The 14,066-nt window shown below is 35.8% G+C and overlaps 1 protein-coding gene across 2 annotated transcripts in view; it reads right to left on the bottom strand.

The window, feature by feature from the left end:
- The window catches only part of osbpl3b (oxysterol binding protein-like 3b), a 61,409-nt gene that overhangs the window by 7,089 nt on the left and 40,254 nt on the right, over positions 1-14,066 (bottom strand). The window contains exons 7-15 of one of the 2 annotated variants that reach the window (XM_038269420.1): positions 13,826-13,949; positions 10,941-11,044; positions 10,584-10,676; positions 10,331-10,490; positions 5,681-5,811; positions 5,130-5,231; positions 3,922-4,059; positions 2,856-2,949; positions 2,512-2,753 (exon numbers count right to left, since the gene is read on the bottom strand). In XM_038269420.1, coding sequence (XP_038125348.1) covers positions 2,512-2,753; positions 2,856-2,949; positions 3,922-4,059; positions 5,130-5,231; positions 5,681-5,811; positions 10,331-10,490; positions 10,584-10,676; positions 10,941-11,044; positions 13,826-13,949 — 1,188 coding nt within the window. The remainder of the gene's footprint in view (positions 1-2,511; positions 2,754-2,855; positions 2,950-3,921; positions 4,060-5,129; positions 5,232-5,680; positions 5,812-10,330; positions 10,491-10,583; positions 10,677-10,940; positions 11,045-13,825; positions 13,950-14,066) is intronic. The other variant, XM_038269421.1, reaches the window with a different exon arrangement.

Here is a 14,066-nt window from a genome sequence, read left to right as displayed (position 1 = left end):
CACAACGGATCTATCCCATGAATATTGCATATTCTTTGTTAGTAACTATTAGTATTGGTTCAAAATTAAAACCAGATCCTATAATATTATTATACATACTTAAGCTGAAAGTGGACAAATTCTTGCTCCTTGTTTAAGGTCATAACTTCCACTATCTCATTTGACTTGTTTTGGCATTTAGTGTTCTGCAACATAGATCTTCTCTGTGAATTTGTTTAAGTTTCATGGCGCAACCTTTTTTTTTTGGCAGCTGATTCCTAATGCATCTGTGTCATTTATCTTGTCCTTTACGGCAGACTGCACCACCCATATTGTCCCTGGTTGAAACCATGTTTTATATTTCTGCAGTTTCTCCAGTGTCTGCAGATTCTAGTTTTAAAAATATAATTCCTTATCTTACACTTCCTTAAAAAAATTAATTGAAAACATTCAAAACTAAAATGTTTAAGACTGATTAACAGTAAATAAAATTTTGAACACATTCTCTGTAAGAAAAGGGGAATTTCTTCTCTATTTCTCAGGGTTACAAGAATAAAAATTACATATTTATTTTCTCACTGCGTGTTCTTGATGTATATTCTTGGCAGATTTTTTTTTTCCCCCCGGTGGTGTCTAAGGATAGTGTGAAAATGCTGCCATAGACATGTACTATGATGACATTGGAAGAGTTTTGCTCTTGTGTTCTTGCAAATTATGTGGAGGTGTGGCCTTATCCAAATTTGGTTAGCTGCTTTGATGTTGAATTAAAATGGGAACATCACCTTTATGCTCCGATCTTAAATGTGACAACTACAGGACATTCAATGGTTTGTTTTAAAATGATCACACTTTGGAAAACACACAGCTTTGGCTAAACAGCACGAGGAGATGCAGCCAAAAAATTAGGGTACAGAAGCTCAGCTTGGTTCTATTGGTCACTTTAAGTTGATTCTGGGATTAATGCCAGATTCTGAATTCAAAAACCTAGGATTTTATGCCTGACAATTTGATAAAAAAAAACAATAAAACCCCCCTGCTTGTTAGTAATCAATATGTTGTAATTTTGAAGTGAAGTCAGTCTAGCTTTGTAAGAGATATCTGATCTAAAATAAACTCTAAATGTCAAATAAAAGAAAAGAAAATAGTAACATTCTTTACTTTATTTTGATTTTTTTTTAAAACTACAACCAAAGGAGAATAATTTCTCATTTTTTAACTTTTTCTGTTACCAATCTCTGTGTTGGCAGTCCAAAAAAAAAAAAAGAAGTTGAAGTCAGACCTAAGCTCTAAGTTGCTAAAACCTAATTTATTTTGACCACTTATAAAGTTGCACAGTTTTGGAGCGCCCGTAGTTGGAATGCAACACCTATCTCCTATAGCAAGCATGCACCGTAGAACAGCTTTACTCAGACACACACCAGGATCTAGGGTTGTCACGATACTAAACTTTTCAACTCGATACCGATACTAAGGAAAATATTCGATACTCGATACCATTTTCGATACCACAAGGATAAAAACAAAGACTCTAAAATTCTACAGAAATATTAACATTAATAAATAAAATACAATAAATAAATACAATAAAGGTTGTATGCTGTGCACAATATTAAGCAAGCTTGATAAAAAACGTATAAAATTAAAATTAAGTATACCTTCCTTGGCTATGCTTTGCACACATAACAATGACACTAGCCAAACCGGTTAAGAAACAAAAATAATTCTCAGCAGCTGCACCTCTTACAAAAAAAGGTCTAAAACTGAAAAGTGCACAGAATTATTCAATCACACAGTGTTCAGAAAGTGCATTGTCCTCTATTCTGCACTTTAGATGAATGACTGCTTAGGTGCCACTGGTGGTGGCACTGTATCAATACTTTTAAAAACGAGTATTGTATCCGGATACAACATTTCAGTATCGATACTTTTTTGAGTATCGATACTTTTGACAACCCTACCAGGATCTAATTGGTCATACGGAAATACTGTGAGCAGACCATCCTGAGCACACAGAAACATTCACTACAAAATTAGGCAGTGTTGGTCCTGGTGTATCTGACTGTAACAGGTCTACAGGCAGTAAGAAGGCCTTGAGATTACAATTATGCTCTGTTTCCTCAGATTGCAATGCAAAGAGAAGTAATATGAAGCAGCATAACATTTTTAAATTAACCTGTGTAAGTTCACACTCAGTTGATAACAAGTTAAGGAGTAATATACCTTTAAATATATGAAATCACAAAAAGTAATTCCAAAAAAAAAAAAAATTTAATCACAGACCATTTTTTGTCTGGACACCTAACACATACAGACACCACAAACTTTATATTTGACAAAGACATACTTAGCCAAACAATTATGAAATACAATAACATTTATACTTAAAATGATTGTCGACTTCATCATGGATTACATTTGTTCTCAGTCAAATCCCAAAGAACATTTGAAATAAACAGGTTATCTTAAGGAAAAACAAGCCAACAAAAACATACCGGTAATATAAAAAAGGCACAAAATCCTTCTTTGTCTCACCATGCGCTCAAAGGGGTCCTGTGTGTTAGCAGCCCTGTCCAGCAGCTCGCTGTACTCCAGCTCCTCGCAGAGTCTCTGCAGGGCATTAAGGGGCTCGTTAAGATGCACAGGCATCGTCACTTTGGACAAATCTTTGCCTATGTTGTTTCTGAGGATGTTCCACAGGCTGATTGTGTTGTTGGTAGGGCTGGGGGTGGGCAGACAGGATCTACGTGAACAGAGGGCAGCACCTTCAACTGAACCTATGTTGGAGAAATAAGATGTAAAAGGTTGAAGGTGAGACACGCTTAGTGAGGGAGAAACCATTTAACAAATTAGCTTTTCACCAGTGCAGTGAAACGTACCTATGTTGGGTCTTTCATTTTCAGTCTCATTGCTAAAATTGTCCATCGAAATGTTGTCACTAATGTCACTAATGTATGAGTCATCATCGGATACCTTAAAATAAGAAAGACATTGAGACGGCAGCTAGTAGATTAGCAGAAAGGATGCAGACAGGTCTCCCAACATTCTGTCATGTCAGTTCTGGTTTTAACAAGTGGATATGAAGGGTCGTGAGCACCTGGTGACAGAGGTGCACATCACCTTGCTGTATTTTTAGATTAAAGTAATTAACCTCCATTTTCACATTGCTCCTGCTCAAGTTACCATGTCATTTAACATGGAAAATGAGGGGAATAAAAGAACAAGGCTAGAAAAAATGGAAATCCTGTTAAATGCAGAATTAAATGCCACTTTTTTTCCCTAGATAATAAGCGACTCAGGAATTTGTAGAATCTGCCTTAAATATCGGGTTCAAGTAATACTATATGAATACCAGTTAATAGTTAGACAATCTTTGATATTTCTGTTTAATTTTTGACTGCCAGGCTGACATTTGTTATGGGGGGTGGGATGCTAATTAATTGTTTCATGTGAAATCCTTAAGGAGAAAAAAAAGAAAAAAGCAAGACCACAAACATTAAGCAACAGACTGGTGAGTAGTTCGGAAAATAAGGTGTTCAAAAATAGAAACAAACAAAAAAAAAAAAAAAAAACTCATGATTACATCATCCTGGTCAAAACTCTGCTCTGTGTATGAAAAATCTAATTTAGCCAATGGTTTGTTCTTTTAAGCACAATTTAGAGGAATCAACCTTTCTTTAGAATGTCGATCATGGCCATGTCTTACACATGAATGCCTTTGCTCAGTGCACTCACATGCTAGATTCCCTGGCAAGGTTTGTTACAAACTGTGAAGCTGTTATCCATGCAATCTTTGCATGTGCACCGACTTGGCTGTCTATTAATTTACAAGACTATTTTTAAAATTATATTATCTGTGAGCCTTTGCACATGCGAGCTCCCTATAAACTATATGTATGCCTGGAACAAGCTCTGCTCACTATGTGATTTACCGACCAAACCTACCTCATTTTCAGAGGAACTAGCAGACAAGAGGACCTCTTGTGCATCAAAAAACTCTGACAAAGACTCTGCAATCGAAGCTCTGCTTTCGTTGGAAACCTGGTGCACAAGGGGATGGCAGTCTTCTGCTGATTCCTGTTTCTGAGAGGAGCAACATTTATAGTCATAATAGGAATGGGAAAAGAGAAATGAAAACTCTAGTTGTTGAGAAAATAAGACACCTTCCACACTTACGGCAGTCTTGGTTAACGTTTATAAAAAAAACCTCTAAAATAGTTACATTTTCTACTGAAGCAGCAACACCTCTCACTATAAACTTAATACAACATTTCAACCTGTAATCTCAGTTTATTTAGTGGGAATTTTTTTATTTATTTAAACAAAATCGTCAGTGCCCTGTAAAAATAAAGATTTGGCTAAACCTGAAAATCTTTAAAAAAACAATAACTCTATGTGTGGCTTGTGATGAATAGATGAATATAACTGTAACTTACGCCCACTGTCCAGTATGGTGAAAGACCAGTCATCCTGTGGGCCTTGTGTGTCAACAAAAGAGCTATGTCAACTGCAGATCTTTCGTTTGGATCAGTACAAAGATGGTTTTCCGGGAGCAAATTTACAAAAACCATCAGTTTTCCAAACTATTAATTTATTAATATGTTTTTTTTTAATAGTTAATAAATTAACTCAGATTAAAAGTTGCATCTTGTCAGAGAGAGATTATGCTGCAGCAGGCAAGGATGAATGTCATCTAAGGCATTTCTGTACCGTAACCAAGAGTGCCAAGCTATATGAAGGGCCCTGTATCACAGTTAATGTGCAAAAAAGCAGATGTGGCATGCAACTAAAATATTTATTATTTTAATCTATGTTTTAGAAATGGTTTATCATTCATTTCGGCAGCAAAATGATCTCAAAGCTGTCAAAAAAGCTACAACTTTACATTTAATACATTTTCAGGGATACTATTAAGGGAAAAAGCCCTCACTGTCTGGATTACAAAACTGATTAAACATTGAAAAGGCTTACTTAGAAAACATTAGGGGGTTTGAGGTATATCCTGAACTCTGCAATGATGAAAAGAAATAAAACTTAACATGCATTTTTTAGTTGAGGGAGGGAGATGTTGATTGGGGGTGAAAATAATCACAAGAACAGTAATAATCATGATGGGATGGGAGGGAGCCAAGTCACTGCATTCCTGCACCCACCTGCACAGGGGCAGTGAGATTTATTAGTGTGGGCTCTACGATGTGAGACTCGGCATGAATCTTGCTCAGGCGATCTCTCAGCTCAGAGTTCTGTGCTAAAGCCTGGAAAAATAAGTGGCGTGAACAATATTTATGCATACACACACTCCACCCAAACTATGATAAGTAAAATGTTGAAAACAAACTGGCTTCCAACAAATCGTTCACTATTTCATTTGGAGATGTGTTACACTCTGTTCACTCAAAGCACATGTGGAGGAGTCGAAAGGACAAATTTTTGGCATGAAAAACTGCAAATATGACAAATAAGATGCAGAAATATCTCTTTTCCACATCTGAATATGTTTATTCTTTATGCCAACCCATTTATTCTCTGCACGACAATAATCGTCTGTGGCTAAATAAGAGAAGATAGAAAAAGCCTTCAGATAGGAGGCTTGGTGGGTAGAGATCACACCAGGAGCCTTTAGACCGATTCCGCTAAAAGGCTCATCAACGTGTCATGTCTGAAAGTATGAGTGAGGAGAATGAGCAAACGCAGCTCCACCTACCGCTGCCAGGGTGTTCTTTAGATTGACCACTTGGGGTGAAGTTGGAGGGAAGGAGTCGTGATCCAGACACTGCTTCAATCTCTCCCTCTCTGATGTTAATGAGCTTAGCACTGACTTCATGGCTGTGTGCACTAACAAATAAATAAAAAAAAGAAGGAAAAACCTCAGAACAATGTAGATTTTACATTATACTTAGTCACACTCATGGTTTAACCATCAGATCTGATTGTCTCCTTTAGTTTGAAGCTCTGATCTCAATATTTAACAATATGTTTTTGGTTGAAGTGCATCAATTAGGCACTTGATGAACAATGAAAAACTGTTTTTCCCTTTGTTGTTAATAGTCATGGTTTTCAGCATTTTTGGATTGTGTGGATTTATGTTTATGGATTTTTGCTTCTGTTGAACTTTTTTTGGATCATAAATCTTCAAGTAACCTCTTTCAGCTTCAGTCTGCAATTTGGGTCCTGCTGTCAAACCTCCACCCTACTGTGACATTAACGTATTGTGTCACAAACCCTCTTTTGACTGATTTGAATAGACCTTGAAAGCGGGCCGTTGCATCTGGCATCAGGGTGTTAGTAGCACATCCTTTTTGGTCTTGTATGTAACAAGGTGGAGCCTCTGTGGATCAAACCTGCTCACGCAGAACATCCTAGAGATGCTTGATTGGGTAATTTGAATTGAACATCTGAAAATGGCTGATCTAAGCTAGGTGAAGTGCTGCACACATAAAAGCACTGGTATTTTTTTTCTTTCTGTAGTTGTAGATGTTCTACTTGGTTTCAAAGTTTATTCATTTACAACTGCAAGTAGGCCTACACACATGTTTTGACTGCCTATTGTAATACTGCTGGACAAAAGTACAGTAGTGCTGTCAGCAAGCATAAATTCATGCAAACAATGAATCAGTGGTTCTACTGCATGGCCATCTTTGTTAAATCTCTGTAAAAATATTTTTAAACCTCACCATCTAATGCTGAGTTAGCAAACAATATGTCAGTTTATCACTTCCCCAAATGGTTATGCCGATCAAGTTCCCAGCTGAAGGATGCTCAAAATACAGTGAAAAAAAAACTAATCTGCACAAATATGGCATTGTATTTTACAAAATTAAGATGTCAAATGTAAAAAAAAAGTAACTACACATTTAAATATGTATGTGCTTTTACACTTGTTTCCAGTTCACATGTGACATCGACTTTTAGAAAACCCACATTCTCAGTTATACAACTTTATACAAAATATACAAGATTTGTTGCTATTAAGCCATCTATCAAAATTTAGAATAACCTAACAAACTTACTATGACATCCTGCTGTCACACTCTGAAACTGTGTGGTAACTTTTACATTTTTCATTTTCAAAATGAGTTGCACATTTCATATATTTTCATTAGCCTGACTTTAAGTTAGCTTTTTGCAGAGCACACATTTAGTTAACTTTATTTGTAAGGTTGTTTTTTTAGTCAAGATGCATTTGATTAATTTCTTCTTTCTTTAAGTTGCCAGTTTCTGCTGGCAACTTAAAGACTTGGGATCTGCTGGTGTAGGGCTGCAATGAGCTCCAGCTTTCCTCAATTGGTTGTTGCAGGCTAATCAGCGGGGCCAAACCATTTGTAATGGGAAGGGAAATTTGTTTATAATTTGTTTAAATATTCTTAGTTTGGGTCATTTAGTTAATTATTTAAATTTAAAATGTATTTAGTGTCTGGCCAGTATTTATCTGTTTAATTAAGTTTGTTTATTAGTTTGTTAGTCAGTTATCCCCCTTGTGTGTCAACAGTGGTCTGATCAGCCACTATTTAAATTTCCTTCATGGCCTGTTTGTGAGGTCAGTTTGTTCTTGAGTTCTTTATGTCAAAGCCTGAATTGAATTCTGTTTTGTTAAACACTGTTTTTGGGCCCAGTTTATCATCTTTTGAACATTTTGGGAATAAATTAAGAGTTTTTTTTTTTAAATTAAGAGTTTTCTGGCTGGTTTGTGCAAATCCCTCACACTTACATTTATTTAAAAATCCTGCTTTCTGTAATGCTTAGAATTGAGATGTGATGTTTAGTTAATTTGTTTTATCTGGTATCAACATACACGTCTAATTCAAGTACAAATTATAGTTACATGATATGTGGAGAAAAGATTAGGTGAGTTATACAAAGGAAAAGATTAAGTATTAGGAAAGGCGTCTATTTGTGGTATAAACCAACAATGCCTCTGAGTGATTTCAGACTGAATTCTTACTAAAACAACAGTTTTTTCTTTCATATTCCTCATACGTATTTCATATTCCTCTACAACAGTCCTCCTCTGGGATTGCTGCTGTCCAACAATAAATCTAATTCTGACAACTGATAAATTCAAGTCTCTGCCTCTCAGAGCAATCATTGCACAAGGGTGGTCTCAGTGGATGTGTTTAGGGTCCTCAACTATCCAACACGAAACCTTTAAAACACCGCCTTGCTTTTTCCTATCAAAATCTGTATCTAGTATGTTAACTTTGATTTTTAAGTCGCTGGGCACATCACATTTGTTAAAGTCAAAACGATCACCATAAAGCAATGCTGCATTAACATTTTTAAAACATGTCACACAGCATGCAGCAAGCTTGACCTTGGCTGGAAATGGGCCTTCTAGTGAAGCATTCAGTGATTTAACTATCAGAAGATGTTCAGGAGTCAGAACGACCCAAATGGGGACAAGAATCTGCTGAAGCACAGGTAGAGCAAACAAATGAAACGTTGAAGGCAAAATAGTACAAGCAGGTTTGCTGGTATCATTGCATCACACTGGTAGATCAATGTTGGTATTTAACTCTAATCAGTTTCAGCAGAGTTTTTTCTTCCTTTTGTTTTTTGTTACTTGTGGTACTAATGCATAAACTAATGGTCCAGTACGATTTAGTCTAATTAACAGAAGCAAACAACCTGTTTCATTGTGTGCATTACAATCAATATCAAAAAGGAGAAACCCAGAGCTTAAAAAAGAACATAATAGATATCCATGTACATGCTAAATGTAGAAGAACCAACACATTCTCACTCTTAGCTCCCAACTAAGGATGGGTTAGTGTTAATTTTTTAGTTTACGATTCATTGAAATCTTTTCTCAATTTCCCGTCACAACCTGTACTGCATCCTGCCTTATAATAAATTACGAGAGGTACTGTGGTATCAGTATCTGACACACAGTGGGCTTGACAAACTGTCAGTAACTGACTAATGAGGCTACTGTATGTTGGAAGAACACCTCAAAGCAGCTTCTTGATTCGTTGAGGCCAGAAAACAGGAGTCAATTCCTTCTGACATGCATGTGGAACTACAACCCCAGTTGATCATATTTGTAGTTCAGTCCAAAAAAGCAATTTAAACTTAACGAAGCTGTTGACAAGGTCAAGGTACAAAACTTAAATACTGCAATTGCTGACATAATTATCTGATTAACCAAGCCGCAAAAATATTGAAGATTTTACTATTGAACCTCTAGAGAAAAAAAATCATTTTTTTTAGGCACTTTAGATTCTATTTATTTCATTTTATTTATTTAGCGCCAGTTCACAACACGTCTTCGCAAGACACTTTAGCAAGACAATTCAACCACATCACACATTCAGATAGGTTCAAAGTTTTCTAAGGAGAACCAGTTGATTGCATCAACTCATTGACTCAAATGCAATCCCTCACACCAAGCATGCTTGTAGCAACAGTGGAGAGGAAAACCTTCTTGTAACAGGTAGAAACCTCCAGCAGGACCAGGCTCAGTGTAAGTGGCCAGCTGAGGCCGACTGGGATCAGCTCTATGTTTACAGAGGGGAAAATTACGCTTTAAAGGGATGGATCATCACATCTATTGTAAAACACACACAACACACATTTATTGCAGATCTGCTGAGTGTAAAGGCCAAAGGATTTAATTTTACTATTCATCAGTTTTTCCAGCCAATTCTCATCTGAATTTTAAGCAAATTTTTAAAATGTACAAAAAGAAAAGGCAAATTAGTCATGTTTCCATCTATTTGGAGTAAATTCACCAGACAATGCAAAATGTAGGGTTGTTATACGTTGAAGATACCCTTGGCTGTAATAGGGAGGAACTAGCGTACATTTAGGATCCCGACAGTGAAAACAGAGGATCAGTAACATGAGGTAACTGTTTGCTAGATCACAACCTACATGACAAACGTGTTTCCTTTTCTTATTTAGCGCAGTTATTGTTATGAAATAAGTTATTCATTAAAGAGACTTGTTTCCATCAAAGTTTTTTTTGCCAGAAACTATTTTCTTTAACCATGAACTGCTCCTTTAAGTAAAAGATTGTTTTTGTTTTTACCAAAATGTGTATTGAAACCTTTTGGTAGAATATTTGCATATAATTGCTAATGCAAGCTGTGCTGAAATCATGAGGCCATCATGGCCTCTTGTAAACAACACAGCTTATTTTAAATCAGAAATCCTCTAATATAGAACAAAGATTGGAGAAATTTTGGAAATGTCATACTAATACCAGATCATATTTATAATAATCCTTAAAGCAAATGCGAACAGGAACAGAAGACTGACTGATTTCACATTAGTGACCAAAGAATGTGACAAATCTAAACACGTCCTCTCTGAGCGTCTCTTCAGACAAAAAAAAAAATCGGCAGCTTTCACTCACAGTTGGTGGCAACACGGCAGAAGTCCTCCTGCAGCTTTGCCACATCAAACTGTGAATCCAACGATTCGGGGTCAACTTTGTCATTACCGAGTGCAGCGGTGGAGAGGTTAGGATTGGAGGCGTGGAGTCGGATGGACCCAGAGGAGATGCAGCTGGGTACCTACAGCAATAGCAGGAGGAATAGCATTTTGATGTTACTTATTCACACTAAAAAAAGATCAATCCCGTTCAGATTTTATTTTCCTTTTGTCACCTGCAAAGTTGTTTTGACATCTTTATTGTAGTTTTTATTGCGCCATTTCCTTTGAAGTCTTTTCTCTTTTTTGGGGCTGTCAAATGTAGATGCCTAGTTAACATAAAAGAAAATAATCATGCAAGGCGAAAGAGTTTTTTTTCTTTTTTCAAAGGATGTGTTTCACAGCTTCTCTTAAATGAAATGGGTTTTATATTTAGCAGCAGAGGACTTTAGGGCAAATCACAGAAGAAAAGCAAGTTATTTTAAACAAATTATGAGTCATCTACTATTTTGGATGAGTTACAGTATGTGGGTAATCTTGTGTTGCAGTCATTTCACTCTGCTTTCAAAAGTATTATGCAAACAGAGTCTGACCTGCAGTGCTTGAATAGACGGAGCAGAATAGGTGCGGTGGAGGACTTCCATGCTCTGTATCAGGTGGTTCAGCTCCAGCAGGTAGGTCTCACACACTGACAAGTCTAAAAAAGTAGGAAATCAACTAATGATTCAAAATAGAGGCAGTCGATAGCAGGTTAATATATTCAATAGCTTCATGTAAAAAAACAAAAAAAACAAAAACAGACTCTTTAAAACCTTAAAACATCAGTTTGTTTTCTTCTCAGCAGAATCAATAAAATAAGCACAATCATTTCAAAGGCCATCATTCCAATAACACCTGCATAATGGTATTTGAAAGGCATGTTCATGAAATGTTTGGAAGGCAATGACATGCAGTTTTACTCTCTTTTAAACCACATGATGATTGATCTGTACTAAATATCTGTAGACTTTCACTGGAGAGAAACTACACGACTGACTTATTGATATGATGAACACCCACATCCACTACAACAGGTGGGTAGTAACAACTAGGGTTGTCAAAAGTATCGATACTCAAAAAAGTATTGATACTAAAAAATTGTATCCAGGTACGATACTTATTTTCAAAAATATCAAAACCAATGAAAAGTGTTATTTTCTCTCTTGAAGTAACAGAATGAAGCAGAGAGAAGTAGACCTGCATCCAAAACCATCAAACATAGCCGACTCTACCATATATGTTTGACCAACATCGGAAATATGAATAAGTTACTTTTGTTTTCTTTTTCATCAAGCTTGCTTAATATTGTGCACAGCATTCAACCTCAAAATATTGTTCTTATTGTTTATTTATTTATTTATTTTTTTGTATTTTATTTATTAATAAAAATATAATATATTTAAATTGTGGGGTCTTTGTTTTTAACCTTGTTGTATGAAAATGGTATCCAGTATTGAGTATCAGTATAGAGTTGAACACTTTTGTATTGTGATAACCCTAGTAACTACTTTCATTTTCTTACTTAAATAATTTTTTTTTAAAGATTATCTTTAATCTAACATTCTACATTTTTACTTGGGTAATACTGTTGGGAAGTATGACTATTTCTACTTGAATAAAACTTCTTGCTACCTGCTAGACGTTTCCTAACATGTAAATGTTACTCATTGTAAGGAATGGTTTCATACATGGATTTGGAAAAGTGAATATTTTGTTATCATTTTATGGGTAGTTTTTTTATTTATTTCATTTTTAAAATGCAAAAAACACTTTGAAATAAAAACTGGAATTATATATAACATTTCTTTGATTCTGTTGAATCTAAACATAAATCAAATGTTATGACCCAACAGTTATTTAGTACTTGAGTAGTTTTACTTTTTTCCTACTACCGGTATACTTTTTTTAAAAATCTTACTCAAGTAATTTGTTGGATGACTTCTTTTTACTTTTATTTGTGTAAATAAATGATAAAGTAGTGCTTCTCTTACTTAAGTAAAATTCTTGGGTACACTTCCTTCCTCTGTCCACCATGTTTTTATTATTTGTTTTACTTATGCCCAATACCCAGTGAGCCCTGAACTGATAAAGTATGCGGTCTTGTTTTAATAAAGTCAATCACACAGTTAGGATTATATCTTAAGATATCTTTTCTGGAGCACATCTGCTCTAAAAATAGCCACTCAAATCACAAAGACCAAAATGAGGCAAACACTACAGCAGTAATTATAGACTTCCTGTGTTCATTAAGACCACTCAGGCAGTCTTATTTAACGTGCTGTTTAGATGAGACATAAGCATAATCAGGGGTAAAGACAATGTGTCTATGGGGAATTTTTAGAAAGAAAACATAATTGTTGTAACATATTGTTCTTAGCCACGACTCTGCAGCATCTACAGTTGTGATTTCTGCAAAGCTTTATGTTAATTTATATGATCTTCATTTCTGGTAAAGATTCTCAGTCATCCAGGTCATAGTCATTCCAAAACAGTTAAAAAACAAAAACCTAAAGGACAAAGGACACTCGTTCCAAGACCAGAATGTTCACATTTTGGTCAAAGAAGACTGATGGTTTGAAAGGGGTGTAAAAAAAGATATTTGTGTTATGAGGGGTTGGTCTCAGGTTTCAGCTCTCAAAAACCTATAATGCAGCGATAGAGTTGATTCCTACTCGCTATCATCTCAATCCTCATTGCGATGCAGGGGACCAAAACATTTCGCCTGGTCAGCCAGGCCAACAATGAACCTAACGACTCCTTTTTTAGAGGCATGGGCCAGTATCGATTGTTGTAGGCTAACAATGACCTCAACAACTCCCCATTACTAAGGCGTAGACCTGTTTTTTTCGGTTCCATTTAAAATAACAAGGCTTTTGTTCGGACCACTCTATAACCCTAGAACTTAATGCTACTCCAGACATTTTAAATTGAGAAAGTTTTCTTGATGGGAAGCAAGAAGTCTTCAAACTTGGAAATCAAAGCCCAGTGGTTATTTTTTACTTTTTTGGAAAAATCTTCATTTGGAGAAAAAAAAAGCCTTCAACTGACAATTCAAATAAATTATAATTTACAAGAGTTGGAGGCAAATGTTGGAGTTTGCTGTGGATTTTCTGCTATCCTCAAATGGTCAAAATTATATATATGAGCCAACTTATACGTAAACCCAGTTGGCAGATGAATGTGTAGGGTATTGAAGCCACTCTTTTTTGTTAACAAAAGAAGAAATTATAATTACCAGAAAAAAAGTATAAAGAGATATCCCCTCAGTGCTTTGGAGCTGAACATAATCTGAGTTTTTTTTTTTTTTTTTTTTTTTTTACATCATTTGCATTTCAATAAGTGTCTTGACAGGTAGTAATTTTGTGATGTCTCACTTAGAGGAATTACAGGCTTGTTTGAGTGTTGCAATGCTCACAAATGTCTGAGGTCCCTGCCTCACCTTTGGAACATTTGTCCATGTCATCAGAGGACTGGAGCCAGGCTGCTACTTTGGCCTGGCTGTTGGCGCTCAAAGGGAAGCCTACTGCAGGATGCACTGAGGACTGCCTTCGTATCGACAGACACTAAAACAGCAAACAGATTCAAAATTACAGCAAAAAATAAAATCTCTTTACTATAAATCCCTTCGCTCATTAAATAGTGAATATCAGTCTAATTGCATGCTTTGCGGTGCTCAGGTT

This window comes from Cyprinodon tularosa, unplaced genomic scaffold (assembly GCF_016077235.1).
Source record: "Cyprinodon tularosa strain WSP-4 unplaced genomic scaffold, ASM1607723v1 ctg73, whole genome shotgun sequence".
Lineage (NCBI taxonomy): Eukaryota > Metazoa > Chordata > Actinopteri > Cyprinodontiformes > Cyprinodontidae > Cyprinodon > Cyprinodon tularosa.
This window is presented reverse-complemented; position numbering and strand designations above follow the sequence as displayed.